Source organism: Zootoca vivipara, chromosome 17, assembly GCF_963506605.1.
Source record: "Zootoca vivipara chromosome 17, rZooViv1.1, whole genome shotgun sequence".
NCBI classification, from domain to species: Eukaryota; Metazoa; Chordata; class Lepidosauria; order Squamata; family Lacertidae; genus Zootoca; species Zootoca vivipara.
The window spans coordinates 29,451,968-29,474,371 of record NC_083292.1 but is presented as its reverse complement, the minus strand read 5'-3'; the positions used below and the strand labels follow the sequence as shown (position 1 = coordinate 29,474,371).

Sequence of the window (22,404 nt, the reverse complement as noted above, 5' to 3'; positions counted from 1 at the left end):
ACTTTATTCTAGTTTTGTCCCCATCCTCCTCCTCCTCCACCACCTTCTCTCTGCTGAGGTAACACTGATACTGAAGGAGCTGACAGGCAGACTGAGAGGCTTGCTCTGGTTTACTCAGAGCTCCACCTTTTAGCTAGGCTCAAATTCCTTCTCAGTTTATTCCTACTACTATATAGAATCATGAAGGGACCCAAAGGATCTTCTAGCCCAAGGCTGGCAACCTAAGACCCATGGGCCGGATGTGGCCCAATTGCCTTCTCAATCCAACCCGCGGGCGGTCTGGGAATCAGCGTGTTTTTACATGAGCAGAATGTGTCCTTTTATTTAAAATTCATCTCTGGGTTATTTGTGGGGCCTTCCTGGTGTTTTTACATGAGTAGAATGTGTCCTTTTATTTAAAATGCAACTCTGGGTTATTTGTGGGGCACAGGAATTTTTCAAAATATAGTCCGGCCCACCACATGGTCTGAGGGACGGTCGACCGGCCCACGGCTGAAAAAGGTTGCTGACCCCTGTAATCTAGTCCAACCCCTTGCAATATATTTGAGAACTTGAAGGAAATTTAAAAGTAGCTGGCAACATTTCATTTAAAACTGACTTCAGCTATAGATAGTATAATTAGCAGGGCCCCAATTTCCCCTGAGGTCTTGAACAGCTTGCTAACATCTCTCTGGTGTTCCCCCTCCCCCTACAGATGGGCAGCAAGGGCTTAGCCAATGCCCAGGTAGACAAGAACAACAGCTTGGTCCTGCGCCCACTGACCAAGGAGCAGCATGGCTTATGGGAATGCGCCGCCAACAACGGTGTGGCCCGCATCAGCACTGCAACCACTGTCTACGTATTGGGTGTGTACTTCATTCAGAGCGCAACAGAATTAACAAACTGTACAGAAATGCATTGAAGAACTATTTTGAGTGAAAAGGGATGTATGCTGCTTCTTTCATGGGAGGGCAATGAAGTTTCCCTGTTAGTACTAAGCCATGGTTTGTATGGCTTAACCATGGTTTCTTTGACCGTGGTTTGCTCCAACAAACAATGGTCATAACCCATAGTTTGTTTTTGCCTTACAAACCTTGGCTTGTTCTAACTATGGCTTGTCATTGCACGCAAACCTGACATGGTTTATTAGGCATGTTTTGCTCGGCAAGCATCTGGGGCAGGGTGGGAAAACTGCCATAATTGTGGTAGATCTCAAGCCGGTCCTCGGTTAAGTTTGTGGTGTCTCGGGTTGATCGGGTAGCAGGCGATGAGTAAAGATGTCTGCTCAAGACCTTTGAGAGCTTCTGCCACTCGGAGCAGCCAGTACTCTGCAAGATGCCATGTAATCGGCAGTTTCCTATACTGGAGGGACTATAACTCAGTAGTAGAGCTTGTAGAAAGAGTCCAGATTCAGTCCTGGACATCTCCAGTTAAAAAGGGATTGGGTCAGAAGTGATGGAAAACACCCTTCCAGATCTGCTAGAGCAGACACTACCGGGCTTGATGGACAGAATACCATAAAGAAGCTTTCTGTGCACCTGGTTTAATCCTAAAAAACAAGTGTTGGAGGGACTGGTGGGGGCGTCAGTTGATAAAACTGCTGCTGCTGTGGATTTTACCACCCACAAAACCCCTTTGAGCCTCATCCTAATCCTGTCAATCTAATTCATTTCTGCTTTTTGTTCTCTCTCGTGAACTCTAGGCACCAGCCCCCACACAGTGGCCAACGTCTCGGTGCTGCCTCTCCAACAGGCTGTCAACATCACCTGGGAGCCAGGCTTTGACGGGGGATACTTCCAGAGGTTCAGCATCTGGTATACGCCGCTGTGAGTCCTCGATTAGGATTTTGGAGAGGAGGCTGTGGGCGCTAGGCCCCAAATGGCTGCTTTGCCCAAAAGTTTTTTTTTTGGGGGGGGAGACAGGATGGGGGCAAGGCTGCCCCCTCTCCATCGGCTGCTTTCTCAGTGGGGGAAAAGGCACCTATATAAACCACAGCCACACTTACAAATATATGCTCTTTCCACCTCCCCTCTGTTCAGAGCCGAAAGGAGGGCATCTTGTCCTGGCACCCAAAGAAATGTGAGCAAGTTTTGTTTTGTTTGTGTTCAGTGTAGGAGAGGCTAAGCCAGTGCAGGAGCAGGAACAGCAAGCTGTCCCTCATACACTATTTACTGAAACCTTCCATGGGTACCATAGGAGGTCATGCCAGGCACACTGACCATTATGGGCAGTGATCCCTGTTTTAATGTATTTTTAAATACTTTATAAAAAAAATCAAGCCTTTTACATGTATGACGTGGAATTAATATAATTGTTATAACTCCGCGGAACATTTATTTACTCTCTCTTCTAACAGATCAATTTTATCAATGCTGTGATTGCTTGATCTCTCGCTTTTTTTTTTACAAAAAGTGCTACTTTTTATGGTTGTCTTAATTGCTGCTTTCCCATTTTCTTTTATTGCATTGGGTTTCTAGGTTGCTTTTGCTTTTATACGTTGCCCAGATAACTCTTGTAATCTATCGGGTGCCTGATAAACTGAGTGAACAGATTAATTAAATATAAAGGTTACTGCAATGCTTCTTCCAGGAGCTCACAAGTCCCTTCTGCTCGAAACAGGGGCTTTTCTGTCTCTGGTTTTTGTTCTTCTCAGTGACTGCAGCCTCTCCTCCATTTCTGTGTCCCACGCAGGTTGAAACGCTTCAATCGCCCTCACCACGACTGGGTTTCACTGCCTGTGCCTGTTGGGGCCTCCCACGTCCTGGTGGAGAATCTGCAACCAGATACCGGCTACCAGTTCAGCGTTTTGGCCCAGAACAAGCTGGGTAGCGGTCCCTTCAGTGAGATCGTCACCACCGTGCCACTAGGTGAGAGGCCCAGGACTCCTTTCCTTCTGATCAGCGATGTGTCACACCCCAACTATTCCCTTAAAGGAACAATGCACAGTTTCAACATCCGTTCTCTCTTTTCTTTTTCTTTTTCGTCTTCTTCTCCTCCTTTCTCCTCAGGTTTCCCAACAAACACCATGCCGCCCAACCCCTCATCTACGACCTCGCAGATCTTTCTATCCCCACCTCAATCCCTGATGGCCAACGAGACCACGCGGGGGGTCCTCCTACTGTGGGAGCCCCCATTCCAATTCTCTGTGGCTCTAACAGGCTATACCCTGGAGCTGCGACAAGACCAGGGGGGCTGGGAGGTTCTCGACGGATCCATTTCCAGCTCTGAGACGCAGCTCCTGGTGCCTGGGCTAATCAAGGTGGGTTCAGAAGGGTGTCAGAGATAGAGTTTTGAAAGGTTAGTGCAGGCACCCCCAAAGTGCGGCCCTCCAGATGTTTTGGCCTACAACTCCCATGATCCTTAGCTAACAGGACCAGTGGTTGGGGAAGATGGGAATTGTAGTCCAAAACATCTGGAGGGCCGAAGTTTGGGGGTGCCTGGGTTAGTGCATGGGTAGGCAAACTAAGGCCTGGGGGCCAGATCCAGCCCCCCCCCAAAATATAGTCTGGCCCCCCCACAAGGTCTGGTGGACAGTGGACCCGGCCCCCTGCTGAAAAAGTTTGCTGACCCCTGAGTTAGTGTGCTAACCAGGCTCTGCCCTAGCAGGACTTGCCTATGTCATTAGCTATAAAGCATGGTTGTAGGCTGGGTTTGGGGGCATTAGGCAGGGGACCACGGTTGAGTGAGGCAAATCAAAAGCTTGGCTTTCACAATTTTTACTTTTCACAGATTTTACTTTTTTAAAAAAAGGGGAAGGACCAAGGTTCTAGTCCTCATGGCTGCTTGAAAGTGTGTCAAAATATCAGAAGCTGGGATTGAGTTGGGCAGGATTTCCATTGACTTCAGGCCAGTGCATAGCTCCCTGGCTTTCCTTGGGGCTGTCAAAAAGTGGAACTAGTTAAGCAAAATGATACCCCTTCTGATGCTGTTAAGTGGGAGAGGGGTTTACAGTGTGACCACAGTGACAATAAGAGGGTTTTCACAATGTACCCCTGCTTCCTCTCCCCCCCCCCATTGTAGGACGCCTTCTATGAGTTCCGCCTGGTGGCCTTTGCTGGCAGCTACATCAGTGACCCCAGCAACACGGTCAATGTCTCCACAATAGGTAAGGGCCAGAGAGTGGGCAGCAAAACCTGCAGCAGCCTCAGGATTAGCTCACTTTGCGGGAGGCCACTGCAGCTGTTCAAAGCTACTTTAAAACGTTACTCTTAATATTAGTAGGGATGAGTGAATCTCTCGGTTTCTCGTTTCCCCAGTATTTCCAAGTCAATTTGCAATTAGAAAAGAAAAGTCCTTACGATCTGATGCAACAGGGCTCCTACAGCGATTCTTCCTCCATGTCGAGGTTTCTTCCTACCCTTGCCATTGTGATAGGGTAACATTCCCCCTCTTCCCACCAGGCATGGAGGTGTATCCCTCCCGCACCCAGCTCCCTGAGCTCCTGCCCCAGCCAGTGTTGGCAGGAGTGATTGGCGGGGTCTGCTTTCTCAGCACAGCTGTCATCTTCAGCACAATGGCGGCTTGCATCATGAACCAGAGGCGAGCTGCCCGTCTCCGCAAACGCAGGCAAGGTAAGGAGCTGTCGCACAGAAAGTTTGAGCAGACACGTTCTCTTGTCGCCCCAGAGGGCGAGACCAGACCTAATAACAGGGATAAGGAACTTCCAGCCCGCGAGCCAAACTTGGTCTGCCGCACCATTTGGGGCAAGTTACATCCGCCCGTTTTGCGCCTGATGTCAAAGGAACAATTGGGAGCTTAAAGTGAGCTTTTGTTCATTTCTGTCCTGGTCCCATTGAAACCACTTCTCCCTCCCAGTGCTGCTCCTTGAAACCTGTTTGAAAACCTGTTTTCTGAAGTTTTAAAGGGCAATGCGGGGCTGTGTGCAAAAGGGCTTTTAAACAGCTCCACACTGCGCTTTGAAGTCCTGATAATCGGGGCTTCAAAGCACATCCGATGTCATAGCAATGCTAAGTGATTGGCAGGTGGGCTGCATCTCTGCAGGGGTGGGGAGGCTAGGATTGGGCCCACTGGCCAGAAAAGATTCCCCGCCTCTGGGCTAATGGGTAGAGAAGGCAGGGCACAGATTTTAATTGAACATTACAATAAAACTTGATGGTGGGCCAGGCTGCTTCAGTGAAGTATTTAAGCAGAGTTCAGGCAGCCATTTGTCAGGAGTGCTGTCATTGCATCCTGCTCTGCAGATTCTGCACTGAGCTGAACAAGGTTGGTCTACACAACCTCCACTTCCCCAACTCCATAGGCTGCATTCAACTAAGTTCTACTCAAAGTAGACCACTGAAATGAACAAGCCTAAGTTAGTCATGACCATTAGCTTCAGTGGGTCTACTTTGAGTAGGACTAGCATTGAATACCACCCGATGATTTTGTGAGGCAACCACAGTCAAGACCCTGTGGTTGCAGGAAAAAGGTGTCTGGTGCAGAATCCAGCCTTCTGAGGATCCCACCATTGCATTTATAGGAGACAATTTTAATATGCAGAATAAGAAAGCGTGCACAGATTCGCACAATCCATTCAGGCAACAGCATCTGGCTTAATTTTTTTAAAAGAGCTGCTATGTTTTGGCATATTTGAGTTTGCTTCTAGCAGTTATCATTGTGGATACCCTGGTTTGCTATCTTACCGGGAACTGTCTTTTTTTAAAAAAAATATTTATTTAAAGTGTGGCATAAATAATATCTCTTCTTTTATTTATTTTAAAGCCTGGAAAGCAACTCATAGGATAGACGTTGCCACGCTTTTTTAATTTTGTGGGCACATTTGGATTTTTGAGTACATGCCCCTCCGTTCATTTTCTTCCCCCCCCCCAATTTGCAACCCCTTGAGAGACAGAAAAAGAGAAAGCACATCCATGCAGGCTGTGATTTTCCAAATAAAAGCACAAAGAGCTGAAAAAGCAAGTGGGGCAGAGCGACACTCTTCCAACTTCCTGCTGCAACACACTGCAGTTTTTCCCAGATCAGCTCCCAAAACAGAAAGAGACAAAGCATACTTTTCAAAATGGGTGGAAACCTACCATCCTCGTCACTTCATGACCAAGGGGTGAGCAGGGGGGAGGGGGTTCAGAGGCTTTGTAGGCAGCCAGGGAAGACCTCAAGAGCATCACTGCACCCATGGGTGCCATGTTGGCAGCCCTTGTTACCAGATGTAGAAGCAAAAGCAGACTTAAGCAAGATCCCAAACAGAATCAATTCAAGCTCCCCTTCCTGTCCCACCTGAGAGCAGTTGTTAAGGTCCTCCTTTAGCTTCTTTTTCCATTACCTTGGAAAAGGGGGGGGCAGAATTCACCTGATCTAGCTTTTAAACATTTATCAAAATATGTTTTCCTCTCTCTCAACTTTTTATGTTTGCACATGGGACCCTCAAAGCAGTTAGCAGCCATATGCAATCGTTAGCAATATGGTTTTTTTAAAAAAAAATTAAAAAATGGGTCAAAAGCCTGAAGACAGAGCGATGTCCAGAAGGACCTCAAGGGGCAAAGGGTTCCAAAGCTGGGGTGCCACCACCAAAAAGGTCCCGTCTTGTGTGCCCAATTGCTGCAGCTTACAGGGTGCTGAGATATTCTATAGGTGGCCCTGCACATAGGTAGCTTTCCATGGGAGGTGACAGCCTGCATCCGAAAACCTTTCGAGGCACTGCTGAGCAATCTCTGTCCCTTCCAACTGTACTCCAACTCCCATCAGCCCCAGCGAGCACTGCCAATTTTCTTTTTCTTTTTTTAAATATATTTTATTAATTTTCCAATTAAAACCAATTATATCACATTTATTATTTCAAATTATACACATATATATATCAATCAAACCGAATGTTATGCCAAATCGTCTAAAGAATTTTTTATTTGGGTTCCCATGCTTCAAGAAATTGGGGATTCCTCGCAACCGTCCACTGCCGTCTTTTTTCTAAAGTTCAAATCGTCCTCCAAGTTCATAATAATCCAGATCTTCCCCTTACAGTCACATAGATGTTTTCCACTTTCAACCGATTGTTTCCCAGCTGCTGAGATAAATATCAAACAAGGTTTCACAAATGTTCTTTCTCCTGTGTGGGTTAATCAGTCCAGCCTCCCCATAAATCTTCTTAGTCTGGAGCTCCCTGTTGCGTCGAAGCAGCGCCATCTTAAAAAGCTCAAATCACTTTCGTTTTCTCTCATAGCCATGAAGATTAAACATCAAACCATAAACTCTTGGTAAATTAATGGATCTCCTTGCCCTATAGCTGAACTTAGCTTCAGGTCGCTGCTCCAATTCAAAGTGCGTCACAGCTCATAAATCCTCCGAACGCGTCCAGGACTCCTTCCGTCCGACTAGGGGGGGGGGCTTTTCTCATCGGCAACTCCACATCTTTAAAAAATATGCTCAGTAACAACAGTTTATAAAGTTCAACTCACACAGTCTTTTGCTTCTCTTTCACTCCAAACAAGCCAGGACATCGCGTCTGGGAAGATACGAAGTAACTCATATGAAGAAAAATAAAAAAAAACTCAATTCCCTTATCGCTCCGTCCCCATCAATCCTTCTTCCAGGTGATATACAGCCTTTAACTCCTCTCCCTCAGCAGCATAGATTTCTCAGCAGTAAACAGCGCTTCTTCCCCTCCTTCTGAAGTATGTCCATAGATTTAAGCCTAATTATCTTCTTTAACCATGGAAATCCCCGCCATGCAGATTAGCGTCCGGGAGTCCTGGCCCTCGTAAGTGCTTTTCAGCCCAAGCTCCCCCCACTCCATAAACAGTCGGAGTGGGTCTGGGGGCATCGCGGGCCAGCGGCCCCTCTCCGTAACCCCCGGAGAGGGTAGGGGGTTGCCATTTACTCCCCTAGCAACCGCCAAATTCCTTACGAAGGTCAGAGGGATGGAAAACAGGTCCGCCATTCCTGCCGGCGGAAACCGGAACCTGGAGCACTGCCAATTTTCAGGGATTATGGGAGTTGTAGTCTACAACATCTGGAGGGCCATAGGTTCCCACCACCAGACTTCAAAAGCCAAACACAGCATTTCTAATTGGGCTTGGACACAAACTAGTTGCCGGTGAGAAAGGCACAAGATTGGAGTGAAGCGATCGAAGGAAGGAGGCCCAGGTCTGAGCTACACCAGTCGCATTCTGCACTTCCCCAAATCAGCTGGAAGCATCCTGGAAGTCCCCAAATGGGACGTGGCTGCAAAAGCACTCCCCAGTTGTTCGCCCCCAGTGTCTTGATATTTGTCATCATCTTACCTCCGAACATGGAGGGTCCATGTACACGTCACGTCCGAAAGCCATCGAAAGACCTCTTCCTCCTCCATGAATGAATATAAAGTTCTTTCTTCAAAGTTTTCTGCTTCACGGCAGTGAGTTACAAAGGTTAATTCCGCTTTGCATACAGACATTATTATTATTATTATTATTATTTATTTATTTATTTATTTATTTACACCATCTGGCCGGGTCTCCCCCGCCACTCTGGTCAGCTTCCAACACACATCAAAATACATTAAAATATCACAGACTAAAAATTTCCCTTAAAAGTCTGGTAGTTGTTTTTATTTTTGACATCTGATAGGGTGGGTGCCACTACCACAGGGTGGGTGCCACTACCAAGAAGGCCCTCTGCCTGGTTCCCTGTAGCTTTGCTTCTCACAGTGAGGGAACCGCCAGAAGGCCCTCTGCGCTGGATCTCAGTGTCCGGGCTGAACGATGGGGGTGGAGACGCTCCTTCAGCTATACAGGACCGAGACACACTTTGTTGTTGGATAATATCCAGTACCTGCCGCCAGCCAGTTTTCACTGTACTGCCCTTAGAAGTTCTGAGACAAGGTGGCATGCTTTTCTCAGCCTGTTGTATGATTCCACATGGGTCTGTCCCAGAGGTGAGGACCCTTCTTTAGCTCGATGGCTCCAACCCGTTCTGGACAACCTTTCAGGCACCACATGCCGGGAGGGGGCGGCAACAGGGACGGCACGAGATGCAAAAAATGGACAAAGCCACAAATGTCAGTTTTAACTTTGGGCAGAAGGCTAGTTTTCTACGGGTGCTTGCTTGCTCCTCTATCCAGACAAGCAAGAGGCATTATCAGGGGTGTAAAGGACACACTCCTGCCAGACAAAAACTCAAGGAAACAAGGCGAATTTAGGGGTGGAGAGGCCGCAGGAGAGTCTGTGAGATGGTCCACATTTTGTTAGCTAGGACAGAATATCCTGTCCAGGTTGGGTGCAAATTTGCCATCAAGGTAACTTGAATTCTAAAAGAGGAGGTAGATTCTCTGCTCTATTCCCCATTAAGCAAATTGCCTTCGTTGGCTTTCTTTCCTAGGTAATTCAACCTGCTGTTTTTCCAAGGGGGGCAGTGGGGAGAGGAGTAAGACATGAAACATCTAAACCCGCTCCTGGCCACATTAAATCCCTTCTCAGCACCCGGGGGGGGTGCCACACACACACATACACACTCCCTTTCAGTCTTTGCATCCTTAAAGACTAGAAACTTGCTGTCTTAAGTAATATCTGGGATCCTCAAGAGGGTTGAATTCTATGCCCGATGCAGATGTCTGTGACCACAGAAGGTGTGCAGTTCTCCCCTCTCGCAATTTGTGCCGCTGCATGACTAGAGTCGCTTGCAAGCTGCAAGAGACTGCATTTTTAAAAAGAAGGAGGAGGAAAAAGGAAATCCTGCTTGTTTTCTGAGCTGGACAGGGAGGTGGTCCTTGGAACTGAAGCTGGAAGGGAGTGGGGGTCAGGGCAAGTTTAAGGCTGACACGGGCATGTGTGTGCGTGCATCTGTCTGTTGGCCGTGACGTGGCAGTCGTCCCGTCCCCTTTCATTGTCACTTCTTTTTTGTTTTTTTGAGTTGCTCTCCGTGTGATTTCCCTTTTATGTTCTCGTGACCTTCCAGATCCACCAACCGTCTTCTCCCCCAACAAGAAGCTTCTGCCTTCACAGTAAGTCACGCCATCGCATGACATCACTTCCTGTTCCCATTCATGCCAACCCTGCAGATCCTTCCCCTGTTGCTTCTGCTCAGTTCCCCCCCCTGTGTTTTGCAGGCCACAGCCAGGGGGAGAGGGATGAAGTGCCTAGTGGGGTGGGAAAGGGAAATGCTACAGCAGGACTCCGCAGGACGGCAAAAACAGGCAAGGCTTATAACTCGGTGGTGGAGCATCTGCCTTGCAGGTACAAAGTCCCAGGTTCAATCCCTGGCATCTCCAGGTAGGGCTGGGAGAAACTCCCCACCTGAAAACCTGGAGGGCCACTGTAGACAAGAGTGACTCTGATGGCCAATATTCTGACTCAATATAAAGCAGCTTCCAACATTAGGCAAGCAGGACGTGAATGCCATAGCCCTCTCCCACTGTTGTTTCCAGGGACTGGTATTCAGGTTGAAACAGAACTGATAACAAACCAATCAAAACAATAAAAGCAAATTATTAAGAGTCCTCTTGCATCAGTTTAAATTTTTGTCCGTATTCCATAGCCACCAGATGAGCTGCAATATGTCTGATCATTACTATTATCTAGTCCTGGCACTGTAATCTGAACTGTGAAAGTGCATGGTGCCTTTGGTGGGAATCTTCTTAATCACAATCCTAATCATATGCACACCGTGTGTACGTTCTGTGAATCCAACACTCACAAATGCAAAAGCACAGCTGTTCTGTGACCTTCAAAGCTGAATCCTGTGGCCTGTAAGAACTGGATAAGTACTCATTTTGCAAAATCTGCATGATTTGGACATATTTGCTGGTCACAGTGAGGTTGCTGTGCAAAGCACAAAATGGCAATCTGGGTTCCAAAGTTTTGCCAGGCATTTCCCCCCCCCACACACACTTAGCAATGCTAAGGACTTGAAACCCCTCTTAAAAATAATAATAATAATTGAGAACACCGATTCTCAGTAAGCTGAATGTTGCACCTGGTACCACATGAGCATAGGCCTAAATGCCTTTTTGGCTTATAGAATCATCTGCAGCAATAGTGTTCTGTCCATGTCTGATGCCAAATGTAGAGTCCCTCACTCACCCCATGAGTTATCACTAGAGGTTTCTCAAGCTCCCTTTCAAATTCTGTCCAATTACCATACAGTGGGACCTCGACTTACAAGCTCCTCGACATCCGACGTTTTCGACCTACAAGCGGAAAAAGTGGCCGCGCGCTTATGATTTTTCCGACATCCGAACGGAAAACCCATTCGCCGTTAGATGCGGTTTCTTCGACTTACGAGTTTTTAGATGCGGTTTCCTCGACTTATGAATTTTTCCGCTTCCAATGCATTCCTATGGGAAACTGCTTTTCCTATGGGAAACTCGACTTACGAAGTTTTTGACCTACAAGTGTGCATTCGGAACGGATTAAATTTGTAAGTCGAGGTCCCACTGTATTTGGAATCTTCACATGCTTTTGGGGAGCTGGTGTGAACAATCACTTATTGAAAGATACTTTCTGCTTTTTTATTTTTATTTTTTAAAGTCAAACCTGCCTGCCTGGAGAAATCCAGCTTGTCAGGGAAAAGGTATAGAGCCTCATCTTCCTTTAGCATGCTAGTTTTCTCAGTGCAGCTACAAAAAGTGGTACAGCGGACCACTTGGTGATCCTGAGTTTGTGGTTTGGCTCTCACCTAGAGCACCTTTTCGGCCGCACGTCCTGTTGCTTGCCGCAGCATGCATTCTGCCTTGCGCAGCTCGATCTCTGCGAGGCTGGCCGTCCTCCCTCTTGGGCAGGGTGGCATCTGTTCTTGACAGCTTTTAGGGAACCCTGGGGCTGGGGTTGGAGGGAAACTGGGCCTAATCTCTCGCCAGCTGACCAATACAAATATATTTTTGGGCTTTTCCCCGCTCCAGAAATTCTACAGGCACTGCTAGCCCAGACAGCGTTGTGAAGATGAAATTCCAGGCCTCCCCGTATCAGAGCCTTCGCCGCTCCCTGCTGTGGGGGGAGAAAGTCAGCACCAACTTAGGCCTCAACATCACCAGTGGCAGTGCGAGGAACAGCTCCAGATACACACTCTACGAGAGCCACGTCGGGGAGCCGCTACCCCTGGAGCGCATCTGCCGCGGGCCCGACGGCCGCTTTGTGGTGCAGAGCGAAGCACCGCCTCGGGAACGCTTGGCGGCCATGCTGGAACGCTATTCCCTGTCCCTGGCTTCTTCGGAGAGCAGCCTGGGCCAGCTGGAGCCTTACCTGCAGGTCTACTCCCCCCCTAGGCCTGAAGAGCCTGTCTGGCAGAAAAGCGTCCCCCTGAGGCCCAAGAGCACCAGCCGGTCCCGCCGCGAAGCCAAGGCCTCCGGCTACCGCCAGGGACGCTACTTCGACTACAGCAGCAGCAGCCCGACGGAGGAGGCCGAGCCCTTGTGCATTGTCAACGTCAGCCCAGTGGCGACCATGCCATACGGGGCTACCAAGCAGCGCGCCCAGACCACCACCCAGAGCCCCGAGGCGCACGTGGACGGGCCCGCCACTGCCGCCTCCTCGTCTTCCTCGCCAACCCCTTCCTCGCCAACCTGCAGTAAGCCCCCGAGCAGCCAAGCCCATGCAAATACCTCAGCCCAAAGTGGGATTCTGCAGTACTTGAGTCTCCCCTTTTTCAAGGAGATGAATGTGGATGGTGACTGGCCTCCAGAGGAAGAGGAGGAGGAGGAGGAAGAAGAAGAAGACGAGGAAGAGGAAGAAGAGCAACCTTCCAAACCAGCCCTCCATGAGGCTCTGGGCAGCACTGAACTCACTGGGTTGGGGGATGAGGACAGAACCGTGTGTCCAGCCTACATGGACACGCAAGCCAATCTAGACCCTGCTCAGGTACAGGCATTGGCCAAATCTCTCCTCAGGCTCCCTCACGCCAACACAGGCCCGGCTAAGGCTGCCTTTCCCGGGACCTCCGTTTGCCCGAGTTACCTCAGTTCCTTTTCAGAAATGCGCTCACCCAAGGAACCAGGGCCTTGGTTGGAGGTGCTGTCATCCCCCCAGCCCCCCATGGACAGCAGGCAGGCAGAGCTTGCCTACACAGCCATCCCCTCAGAGCCTCACTGGCTCCATGCAGCGGAGGAGCCCCCAGAGTCTCTGCCCCCCGAGAGACACAAGTCGCCCGTCACCGTTCCCCCGGCAGGGCCACCCGCCGAGAAGCTGCCGAGGGGCAGCCTGACCAGCCAGAGCAGTGGCCGAGGAAGTGTGTCCTTCCTGAGACCTCCCTCGCTGGCGCCGTCGCTGGCAGGCAGCTACCTCAGTTCCCCCTTTGCAGAAATGACCGGCTGGCAAAGCGGCTCTGCGGGAGAAGAATGCAGGTTCAAAAAGGACCCTTCGGTGGTTGCCATCAGTAAAAGGTGAGACAAGAGGGCAGGCAAGGGAGCAGAGGTGAACTAGGCCTGCTGTTTTCCCGGGAGGCTCTGGTGGGTTGGATGAGTGCTTGGGGGCCTCAAGTAAGCACCTCGCAAAGGATGAGCAGGGTGAAACATGTCTAGCAAATTTAAAAAGTTTCTAGCCGTTACAACTGTGCATCGAGACCTGGAAAACATGGAGACAGTGCCAGATGAAATTGCAAATGCTGGCGTGAGGAATAAATGGGATTTCAAGAGGTTATAACCAGTAAAACTAATGCAATAAACCCCACATGAGAATGCAGCCGTGGTAGGAATTTTCCCTCGCTTTCCACACTTAGAACCCTCTTGGGGTCTTAATTCTGCAACCCTAAGCAGGCACAGAGACTGCAGAAAAAATAAAAAAGGAGCCCAAATGCAAACAAAATCCTGTCCCCAGTGAAAAAGCTGCTGTGGGGAAAAGGTTGCTGCTAATTGGTAGGGCACCTGCTTTGCATGCAGAAGGGCTCCAGGTTCAACCCCTGGTTTCTGCAGGTAGAGCTGGAGACCAACTCCTGTCTCCAACCCCAGAGAGCTGCTGCCAGTCAGTGAAGACAATACTGAGCTCAATGTATTGCTGGTCTGACTTAGTATAGGGCAGCTTCCTATCTTCTTAGGCTCTTCAGTTTCAGCAGGCAGGCAGAACAGGAAGTGAGGAAGCAGGACACACACCTGCCATACTCTCTGTGTCCACAGGATGGAGCCTCCCTTCTAAACATCCTTTCCGTGTTAATTTTGCTCTTTTTGAAAGCTTCCGAGCTCCTCCGTTTCTTATCTCACAAGACCTCCTTCCAAAGTCTTCGCCAGGTTGTGCATTCTTTTAAATGTAACTTTTCTAAATTGAGCCAGACCGTTTGAAACCTGGAGGTTGGTCAGGGTGCAAGACGTCAGCACGCAGAGACACGCTGTACCATCCGAAGGTCCTTTGCAATACAGGAGGGGGGAGGGACCATGCCTTGGGTGTGGAGCACCTATACTCTGCAGGCAGAAGGCCCCCCAGTTCAATCCCTGCTATATCCGATTACAAAGGTTCGAGGAGCAGCAGGTAAGGGGAGAAACTGCCAGTCAGAGTAAACAATATTGGGTTACAGGAGCAAAGAATCTGAGCTGGACCAAGACACCTTCCTATGTTCTAAGGGAGAACATAGCTCAGTGTTGGAGCACCTGCTTGGCATACAGAGGGCAACAGGTATATATATAAAAAATCAGCAGATCAGAGTCTTTCCCATCACCTGAGCCTGGAGAGCCAGTCCAGGGCCATCTGGAGAATTAGACTCACCTGGCATTACAGGGATGGGGAACCTGTTTCAGTCCTAGAGTCACATTCCCTTCTAAGCACCTTTCCTAGGGCCACATACCTGGGTTGGGTGAAGCCAGAGGGGAAGAGGTGTAGAATTTACATTTGTAGCCAGTTTCTTTTCGATTACCTTTCTGCACAGGCTTGCACACTTGTCTTTGCCCTGCATCCAAACCAGCAAGAGGCATTATCGGAGTTCAAGGACAACCCGTCCAGGCAAAAAAAAAACCAAGGAGGATGCAAAGCAGAGCCAGTGAAGGAAGCGGCATAGGGAGAGTTCCAAGGGCCGGATAGAGAGGCCTGGAGGGCCACATTTTGCCCTGAGGCCTGGGGTTCCCCACCCCTGTGCCTGCTCTGTCAAAATGGGGGCTGCTCTGTGCACTGTCTGAGTCCACCCGTATTCCATGGATCTTTGCAATATACAAGCCTACCCCCATATTTTTCTGCCATTCTGTTCATGAAGTGGGGTGGGAGGAGATACTCCTTTAAACAGACGCTGGTAAGCTGTGGAAGCAGGAAAAGATCCAAACAAACTAGAACAGCAAGACGTGAAAAAGGAGCGACAGCATTAGTCGTTAAAATAAATATGTCTAAATGGATATATTGAATGTCATACGTGAAATAGGAATCATTTAAGGGTAAATCTGGAAACCATGGAAGTGGCAGGTGGGAAGTCAATGAATAAAGTAATTTATGGTCTATGTTAAAATCTGTAATTTGGGGGGGGGGGGTCAATAAATAAAATTTAAAAGAAAAAAGACCCAAACAGGCAGTGGAGGGGGATCAATTTGGAAGCATTGCTTATGGATACTTTTAACTTGTCCTGTTGATAAGCTGTATGCTTACGTAAATGTTTGTGTATGTTAAAGGAACTGTTAATTGTTGATTACTTCTTATTTAGTGTTACGTTGCAGTAATGTTATATGTCTTACAATGTATTGTGGCTGTACTACGGTACTACTATTCTTGGGTGCACTGCTTTGAGCACAGATTTACTTGCGGGAAACGCAATATATAAGCAAATTTATAGCATGGGGCAGGCACTGCCCCACCGACCTCAATCTGCCCTCCGCCATCTGCCTGCCTTTTTTACTTTTAGCAGTGGCTGTCGCTGCCATCCTCAGTGTTGCCTTTATAGAATTCAACAGACAAGGCGGGGAGGGATGAAACTAGACTTGAGCTGGTTCTGCCTGCCCTTGGCTCTGTCTCCGCTCCCTGTTGGACTCCCTGCTTTCCACCCCACAAGTCCAAATGGGCAGCGCTGCAAACAGCCTGGTGGAGAGGATCCCACCATCTCTCCCTCTTGGCCTTTTTGGCCTCCATGTTTCCTCTCACACCCACCCCATGTATCTTAACTCCCCTCTTATCGCTTCCAGGAGGAACACATCTGTGGACGAGAACTACGAATGGGACTCTGAGTTCGCCCTGGAGTCTGACCTGCTGGATGCGCTGCAGCTTTATCGGAGTGGGAACCCCAAAAGGCCGGTCTCCACCATCGCGGCACAGGAGTTGGAGAAGCAGAGTAAGCATTTGGGGGGGGGGAGGCAGCAGATGAGCAGAAGCAGAAATATACAGGTGAAACTCGGAAAATTAGAATATCGTCGAAAAGTGCATTTATTTCAGTAATGCAACTTAAAAGGTGAAACCAATATATGAGATGCATGACATGCAAAGCAAGATATGCCAAGCCTTTATTTGTTGTCATTGTAGTTATTTGTCGTTAGGCGGGTCAGTTATAAATAGAATGTAATTAATGAAATGTAATAGCGATGTTTATTCTTGTATTATTGTAGCTATTTGTTTTATTACTGCGGAATCTCCAAAAGAAAGTATTTGTAAAAATTAAAATTAAAATAAAAAATAACAAGTTGCATTACTGAAATAAATGCACTTTTCGACAATATTCTAATTTTCTGAGTTTCACCTGCATTATTTCAGTTGAAAATGGCAGAACAGGCTTTTGAATTTAGCCTGTCTTCTTTCAGAATTTTAATGTGGGGCAGGTTGTTATGGGCTGGAATCTTAATATCAGCTTCCCTCTGCTGCCACAGACACCAAGCCATAGAAAAGGTGTCCTTGTTTCATGGTGGCTCATCGGAGCCCACAGGGAGGCTTATGTTAAGTATGCAGAGGTGTACAAGATGCTTTATCAGGCCTCCTCAGCACCCCAACCTTCATTAAAGCACAGCCAGGTTACTAGCCCTCATGGTGTCCAGGAGGAGAGATGATGTCGAGAGCAAGTGATTTGTGGACAGCTGCCCCATGTGGCAAACCACTGAACTGCAGCTGGCAGCTTCTCTGTGATGTCCCTCTAGCTCTGGACTGACCATTGGATCCAGGGCCGGCTCATCATAGACCCCCGGTGGCGCAGGGCACCATGGCGCCGGCCTGCCAGGAGGGCGCCGCGAGCTGCGCCCGCCCACTGGCTGGCCGGTCCGCCGATCCGCTGCGCGCGGCACCCACCTGCCCACCGCGCTGGGAAACGGGGCGGGAGGGCGCCAGAGAGATCCGGCGCACCATGGCGACGGGCGCTTAAGACGCCGCTGATTGGATCCTCTTGGACAGGAAAGGAGTATTATCCACACACCATACATTTAAAGCACACATCTTCCCCAGTAGAATCCTGTCAACTGTGGGGGGCTTTCAGCATGGTGGGAATTGCACCTCGGTGAGGGATAAACTACAGTTCCCAGAATTCTTTGTAGGAAGCCAGGTGCTTTACATATTGTCAGCAAAGACTGGCACCATCTTTGCAGGGTTTCAGGGGGTGGGCATTCCCAGCCCTACCTGGAGGTGCTTCTGCATGCAAAGCAGGTGCTTTGCCACTGAGCACCTTCTCCATTAACAGAGTAGGAACATAGGAAGCTGCCTTCTGCTGAGTCAAACCCATTGGTCCATCTAGCTCAGCATTGGCAACACTAACTGGCAGCGTCTGTCCAAAATTTTAACCCAGGGTGCGGCTCTTACCTGGAGATGTCATAGATTGAACCCAGGGCCTTCTGCCAGTGAGAGCCAGTGTGGTGTAGTGGTTAAGAGCGGTAGACTCGTAATCTGGGGAACCAGATTCGCGTCTCAGCTCCTCTGCATGCAGCTACTGGGTGACCTTGGGGTAGTTACACTTCTCTGAAGTCTCTCAGCCTCACTCACCTCACAGAGTGATTGTTGTGGGGGAGGAAGGGAAAGGAGAATGTTGTTGTTGTTGTTGTTGTTAATTATTATTATTTATACCCTGCCCATCAGGCTGGGTTTCCCCCGCCACTCTGGGCGGCTTCCAACAAATACCAAAATACATAAAAATATCACAGATTAAAAACCTCCCTAAACAGGGCTGCCTTTAGGTGTTTTCTAAATGTCAGGTAGTTGTTTATCTCCTTGACCTCCGATGGAAGGGCATTCCACAGGGCGGGTGCCACTACCAAGAAGGCCCTCTGCCTGGTTCCCTGTAGCTTTGCTTCTTGCAGTGAGGGAACCGCCAAAAGGCCCTCGGCGCTGGATCTCAGTGTCCGGGCTGAACAATGGGGGTGGAGACGCTCCTTCAGGTATATAGGAACGAGGCCGTTTAGGGCTTTAAAGGTCAGCACCAACACTTTGAATTGTGCTCGGAAACATACTGGGAGCCAATGTAGGTCTCTTAGGACCGGTGTTATGTGGTCTCGGCGGCTGCTCCCAGTCACCAGTCTAGCTGCCGCATTCTGGATTATTTGCAGTTTCTAGGTCACCTTCAAAGGTAGCCCCACGTAGAGCGCATTACAGTAGTCCAAGCAGGAGATAACTAGAGCATGCACCACTCTGGTGAGACAGTCTGCGGGCAGGTAGGGTCTCAGCCTGCGTACCAGATGGAGCTGGTAGACAGCCGCCCTGGACACAGAATTGACCTGCGCCTCCATGGACAGCTGTGAGTCCAAAAGGACTCCCAGGCTGCGCACCTGGTCCTTCAAGGGCACAGTGACCCCATTCAGGACCAGGGAGTCCCCCACACCCACCCACCCCTGTCCCCCCAAAACAGTACTTCTGTCTTGTCCGGATTCAACCTCAATCTGCTAGCCGCTTTGAGACTCCTTTGGGTAGTGATAAAGCAGGATATCAAATCCAAACTCTTCTCTTCTCTTCTTCTGCACACACAGTAGATCCTCTACGGCTGAGCATCTGCTTGGGGTGTGCTTATGTTGGTTAAGGTTCATTCCTCTGCCATATATCCGTCCCACTTGGAGAGAGCTTGTTCTTGCCTTGCACCTTCTGACCACTCTCCCACCCCCTCCTTTCCGCAGGCTCGAAGACCTCCAGCGAAAGCAGCAGCTCACCCTCGAACTCCCAGTCAGTGGGTGCCTTAGATGGGTCCAGCTCCCCGGTGCCCTTGCCCAGCCCTGAGGAGCGCTGTGCCGCCCTGCGCGAAGAATTTATGGCTTACCGCCGGCGCCGGGAGGCTACTCAGCAACGCCGCCAGAAGCTGGGCTCTGACCGGAAGCCGGGGGATGAACGGTTCGAGCAGGCCACCTTGTTGTGAGGGGGCCCCAACAGCCTGAGCTGGCCACGTTGCCCACACACACACACACCCCATGAGAGGGACGGTATCTCCATTTTGACCATGCTCCTGTCGAGAGACAATGGCCTCCAGAGCTAACCAAGGGAATTGCGTCCTGCGTGGAACAGCTACTGGCTCCAAAGACATGGAGGCTGACGTAGGAAGGGGAGGAACTCTGGAGCTTCTTAACCCTGCTGGGAGACGATATGTTAAAACTACTGGTGTTTTGATTTATTTTAAAGCTGATGCTGGGGTGGGGTGGAATTTGGGGGGGAGGTGCTGTTTTGTAAAACGGGACTTTGAAAAGAAAAAACGAAATCGAACCGAGTCTGGTGTCGTGTTAGTTGTAGAAACTGGAACTGCGAAAAATGCTAGGGCACAAGATAAGCTTGACGAACCTCATGGAGACAGGAAAAAAATGGTGACTCAAGAGGTTATGACAGGCATCCCCAAACTTCGGCCCTCCAGATGTTTTGGACTACAATTCCCATCTTCCCCAGACCACTGGTCCTGTTAGCTAGGGATCATGGGAGTTGTGGGCCAAAACATCTGGGGGGCTGTAGTTTGGGGGTGCCTGGGTTATGAGCACCTTCAGAAAAGGCCAAAGCACTGGGGGGGGGGCTTTTTAGCTTAGAGAAGATGATCCCTGATGGATCAGATCAAGGGGGCCACTTAGTCCAGGATCCTGTTCTCACAGAGGCCAACCACATGACCATGGGAAGCCTAAAAGCAGGGCCCTGAGCAGAACAGCAACACTTTCCCTATGTTAACATGGAGAAGTGGTTAGAGTTGCCTTCCTCATCCCGGTGCCCTCTGGACATTTGGGCTACAGCTCCCATCAGTCCCAGAAAGGTAGAATAGAGGTTTATGAAATTTCGAGGCATGTGGGGAGGAGCGTTACCTGTTATTGATTCAACTGGCAGCAGATTCAGGGCAGACACCTCCCCACAGAGACCCACGCAAACAGCACCCCATATTGTATTGTCACTGGTTTGGATGGCTTTTAAAAAGCATTCTACAAGTTGAAAGGGGCCCAAAATCAGCGTCCTGAGTTACAGGTCATCAGCCTCATTGCTCCTTCTGTTTCCGGTGCTCAGAGGTGAGTGTCAAACTGTTATGTAGCCAAGACTGCACCATCCAAGCACAGGAGGGTAAGCTGAAAGGAGCCCCAAGGTTGGCAGAAGTTCAAGAAAAATTGGGGGGGTGGAATCCCCATGGAGCTTGGGCTGGAAGTCGCCAAAAATAGCCCAACGAGGACTGAGCCTACTCAATTGCCATGGAATGCTGTTATGGGAAGGAACGGAAAACCAGGATGTAGAGGAGGAATGGAATGGAGTAGCTTGGGGGGGGGGAGGCATGGCTGGCTGCCTGGACCACTAAACTGCAGCAGTCCATGCTGCAACAATTTGTTGCGAGATCCAGAAGTCCTCTTCTCCCCCACCAATCCATTACACTGCATGTGAGGGTGCCCAGTTTAAGCTGGAGAGGAAAAAAAATGTTTCCTTGACATTCAATATGTGTATCTTTGGATCCATTTCACCAGTGCGCTTGCAAGAGCCTGTAAAACAAAAACCCACAGAAAAGACTGCCCACCATCTGGCTGGCCTGTTCTTACCTCCCCATAGCCCCATAATCTGCTTTAACCTTGGATAGGATGGGAGCTCTCAACTGCTTCCTATGCAAAGAAGCAGCAGGAGGACCCATCCTCCAAGGCAGGCTGCCTGGTCTCTGCACAACTCACCTCTCCTTTCATTCGGAGAGGAACACCTAGGATGGCAAAGTGTATGGAAGTGCAACAGGTAGGCCAGGTCCTTCTGAACCTTGGATGTTCCAGAAAGGAAACTTCATTGACAGTAGCAGCACTGCATTCAGGCAGCAGTCTTAATACAGTCAATTTGGGTGGGGTGTAGGGAGGAGCCAGGGCTTTAAAATAACCTCAAAGGGATCCCAGTGATAGTTGTTCAAAAACCACAAAAAAAGAAACCTGGAGCCAGTCCTGCGCATTACCATCTAGAAGCGCCTCTGTAGCCTTTGAGCAAACAGATCAGATGCATGCTCACTGACCAGGTCTTCAGGAAGCGACTTTGAATGTTGACGCCTGTCTCCAAAGCAGAGAACTGTGATGCGCTGCCTAGGGTCGAGTTACATCCGGTTTCTGAAGCTACCGGTACTTGGGAGTGTTGAACAAGCAAGGAAGAAAAGCAAGAAACAGAAACAAAACAAAAACGCTAGGAGGTCTTTCAGAAAAATTTAACTAGTTGGTCTTTCAGAAAAATTTAACTAGTTGGGCAGTCCAGATCGCTTTGGTGATTGCTCATGGGCGGGATGCAACACACACACAGAGACACACACACTAAGCACAGAGAGTGCCAAAAGGGCTGTCCTTCCTGGTGGGCCCTGCCCCAATCGGATTCTGCATCCCGGTTCCCTGCGATTACAGTTGTTGAGCTACTGTTCAGAGTGGCTTCCCCACAGACCATCCAGGGTTAAAAAGGAGGTTGATGACCCTGCGCTGAAAAAATCCTCACCAGCTTCCTTTTTCCCCAAATTTGGCCTTTCTCTTGCAAGTCACATGGCCCCAAGGGGCTGAATTCAAGGGAAGAGTCCCTGCAGGAACGCAGTTGGAGGGAAGGGCAACAGCAAGCACAGTGTCGTAATGCAAGCAGGAAGGAGCAGGGAGACAGACGATTGTGTACGCAGGGCGTTCTGCTTATGATGAACCAAGGGAGCAAGCCGGTGAATTATTCCAAGGCAGCTAGGGATGGGCAAATCTCTCCCATTCTGGTTTCCTTTCCATTTCTTCTTACATTGTTAATTCCAGTCCTCCACATTTCTACATCAGTTTGCAAATTCTTTTTGAATCCCCATGAAAATTTGTCAGCATTGTGATTGATCTCTAAAATGCACATTTTGCGTGCAGTATACACATTTTAGCAAGCGATCCTTGTGCATTCACTGTGTTTTTGTGCACATTTCAACCAGTACGTGCATTTTTGCACCCATTACTTGGTTGGAAAACAGCACTGCAAAATTCAGGTAAGAGTGAATTTCGGAGGGTGGCCGTGTTTCAGTTTGCATGTTGTTTCAGGAAGTGGATAGTAGGTAGATTTGCCTTTAAACTCAAACAGAATCAAATCTCTCTCCCATCCCAACTTCTAGGCAGCCTACTTTTTTGGGCATTCATCCTGATTTGCTTGTGGGGAGGTCAGACAACAGCTGCATTAAGTCATCGCCAGCCCTCACTTTGTCACTTTCCTTATTGCAAAAAGT

The 22,404-nt window shown here is 49.2% G+C and overlaps 1 protein-coding gene across 5 annotated transcripts in view; it reads left to right on the top strand.

The window, feature by feature from the left end:
• The window catches only part of IGSF9 (immunoglobulin superfamily member 9), a 70,479-nt gene extending 48,329 nt beyond the window's left edge, over positions 1 to 22,150 (top strand). For 4 of the 5 annotated variants that reach the window (XM_035098177.2, XM_035098174.2, XM_035098176.2 and 1 more), the window contains exons 12-21: positions 695 to 845; positions 1,682 to 1,805; positions 2,671 to 2,846; positions 2,988 to 3,238; positions 4,000 to 4,084; positions 4,380 to 4,550; positions 9,865 to 9,910; positions 11,807 to 13,282; positions 15,989 to 16,134; positions 18,881 to 22,150. In XM_035098177.2, coding sequence (XP_034954068.2) covers positions 695 to 845; positions 1,682 to 1,805; positions 2,671 to 2,846; positions 2,988 to 3,238; positions 4,000 to 4,084; positions 4,380 to 4,550; positions 9,865 to 9,910; positions 11,807 to 13,282; positions 15,989 to 16,134; positions 18,881 to 19,116 — 2,862 coding nt within the window. In that variant the 3' untranslated portion in view covers positions 19,117 to 22,150. Of the gene's footprint in view, positions 1 to 694; positions 846 to 1,681; positions 1,806 to 2,670; positions 2,847 to 2,987; positions 3,239 to 3,999; positions 4,085 to 4,379; positions 4,551 to 9,864; positions 9,911 to 11,806; positions 15,329 to 15,988; positions 16,135 to 18,880 lie in introns of those variants that run through there. The other variant, XM_060269954.1, reaches the window with a different exon arrangement.
• Positions 22,151 to 22,404: the final 254 nt, after the last annotated feature.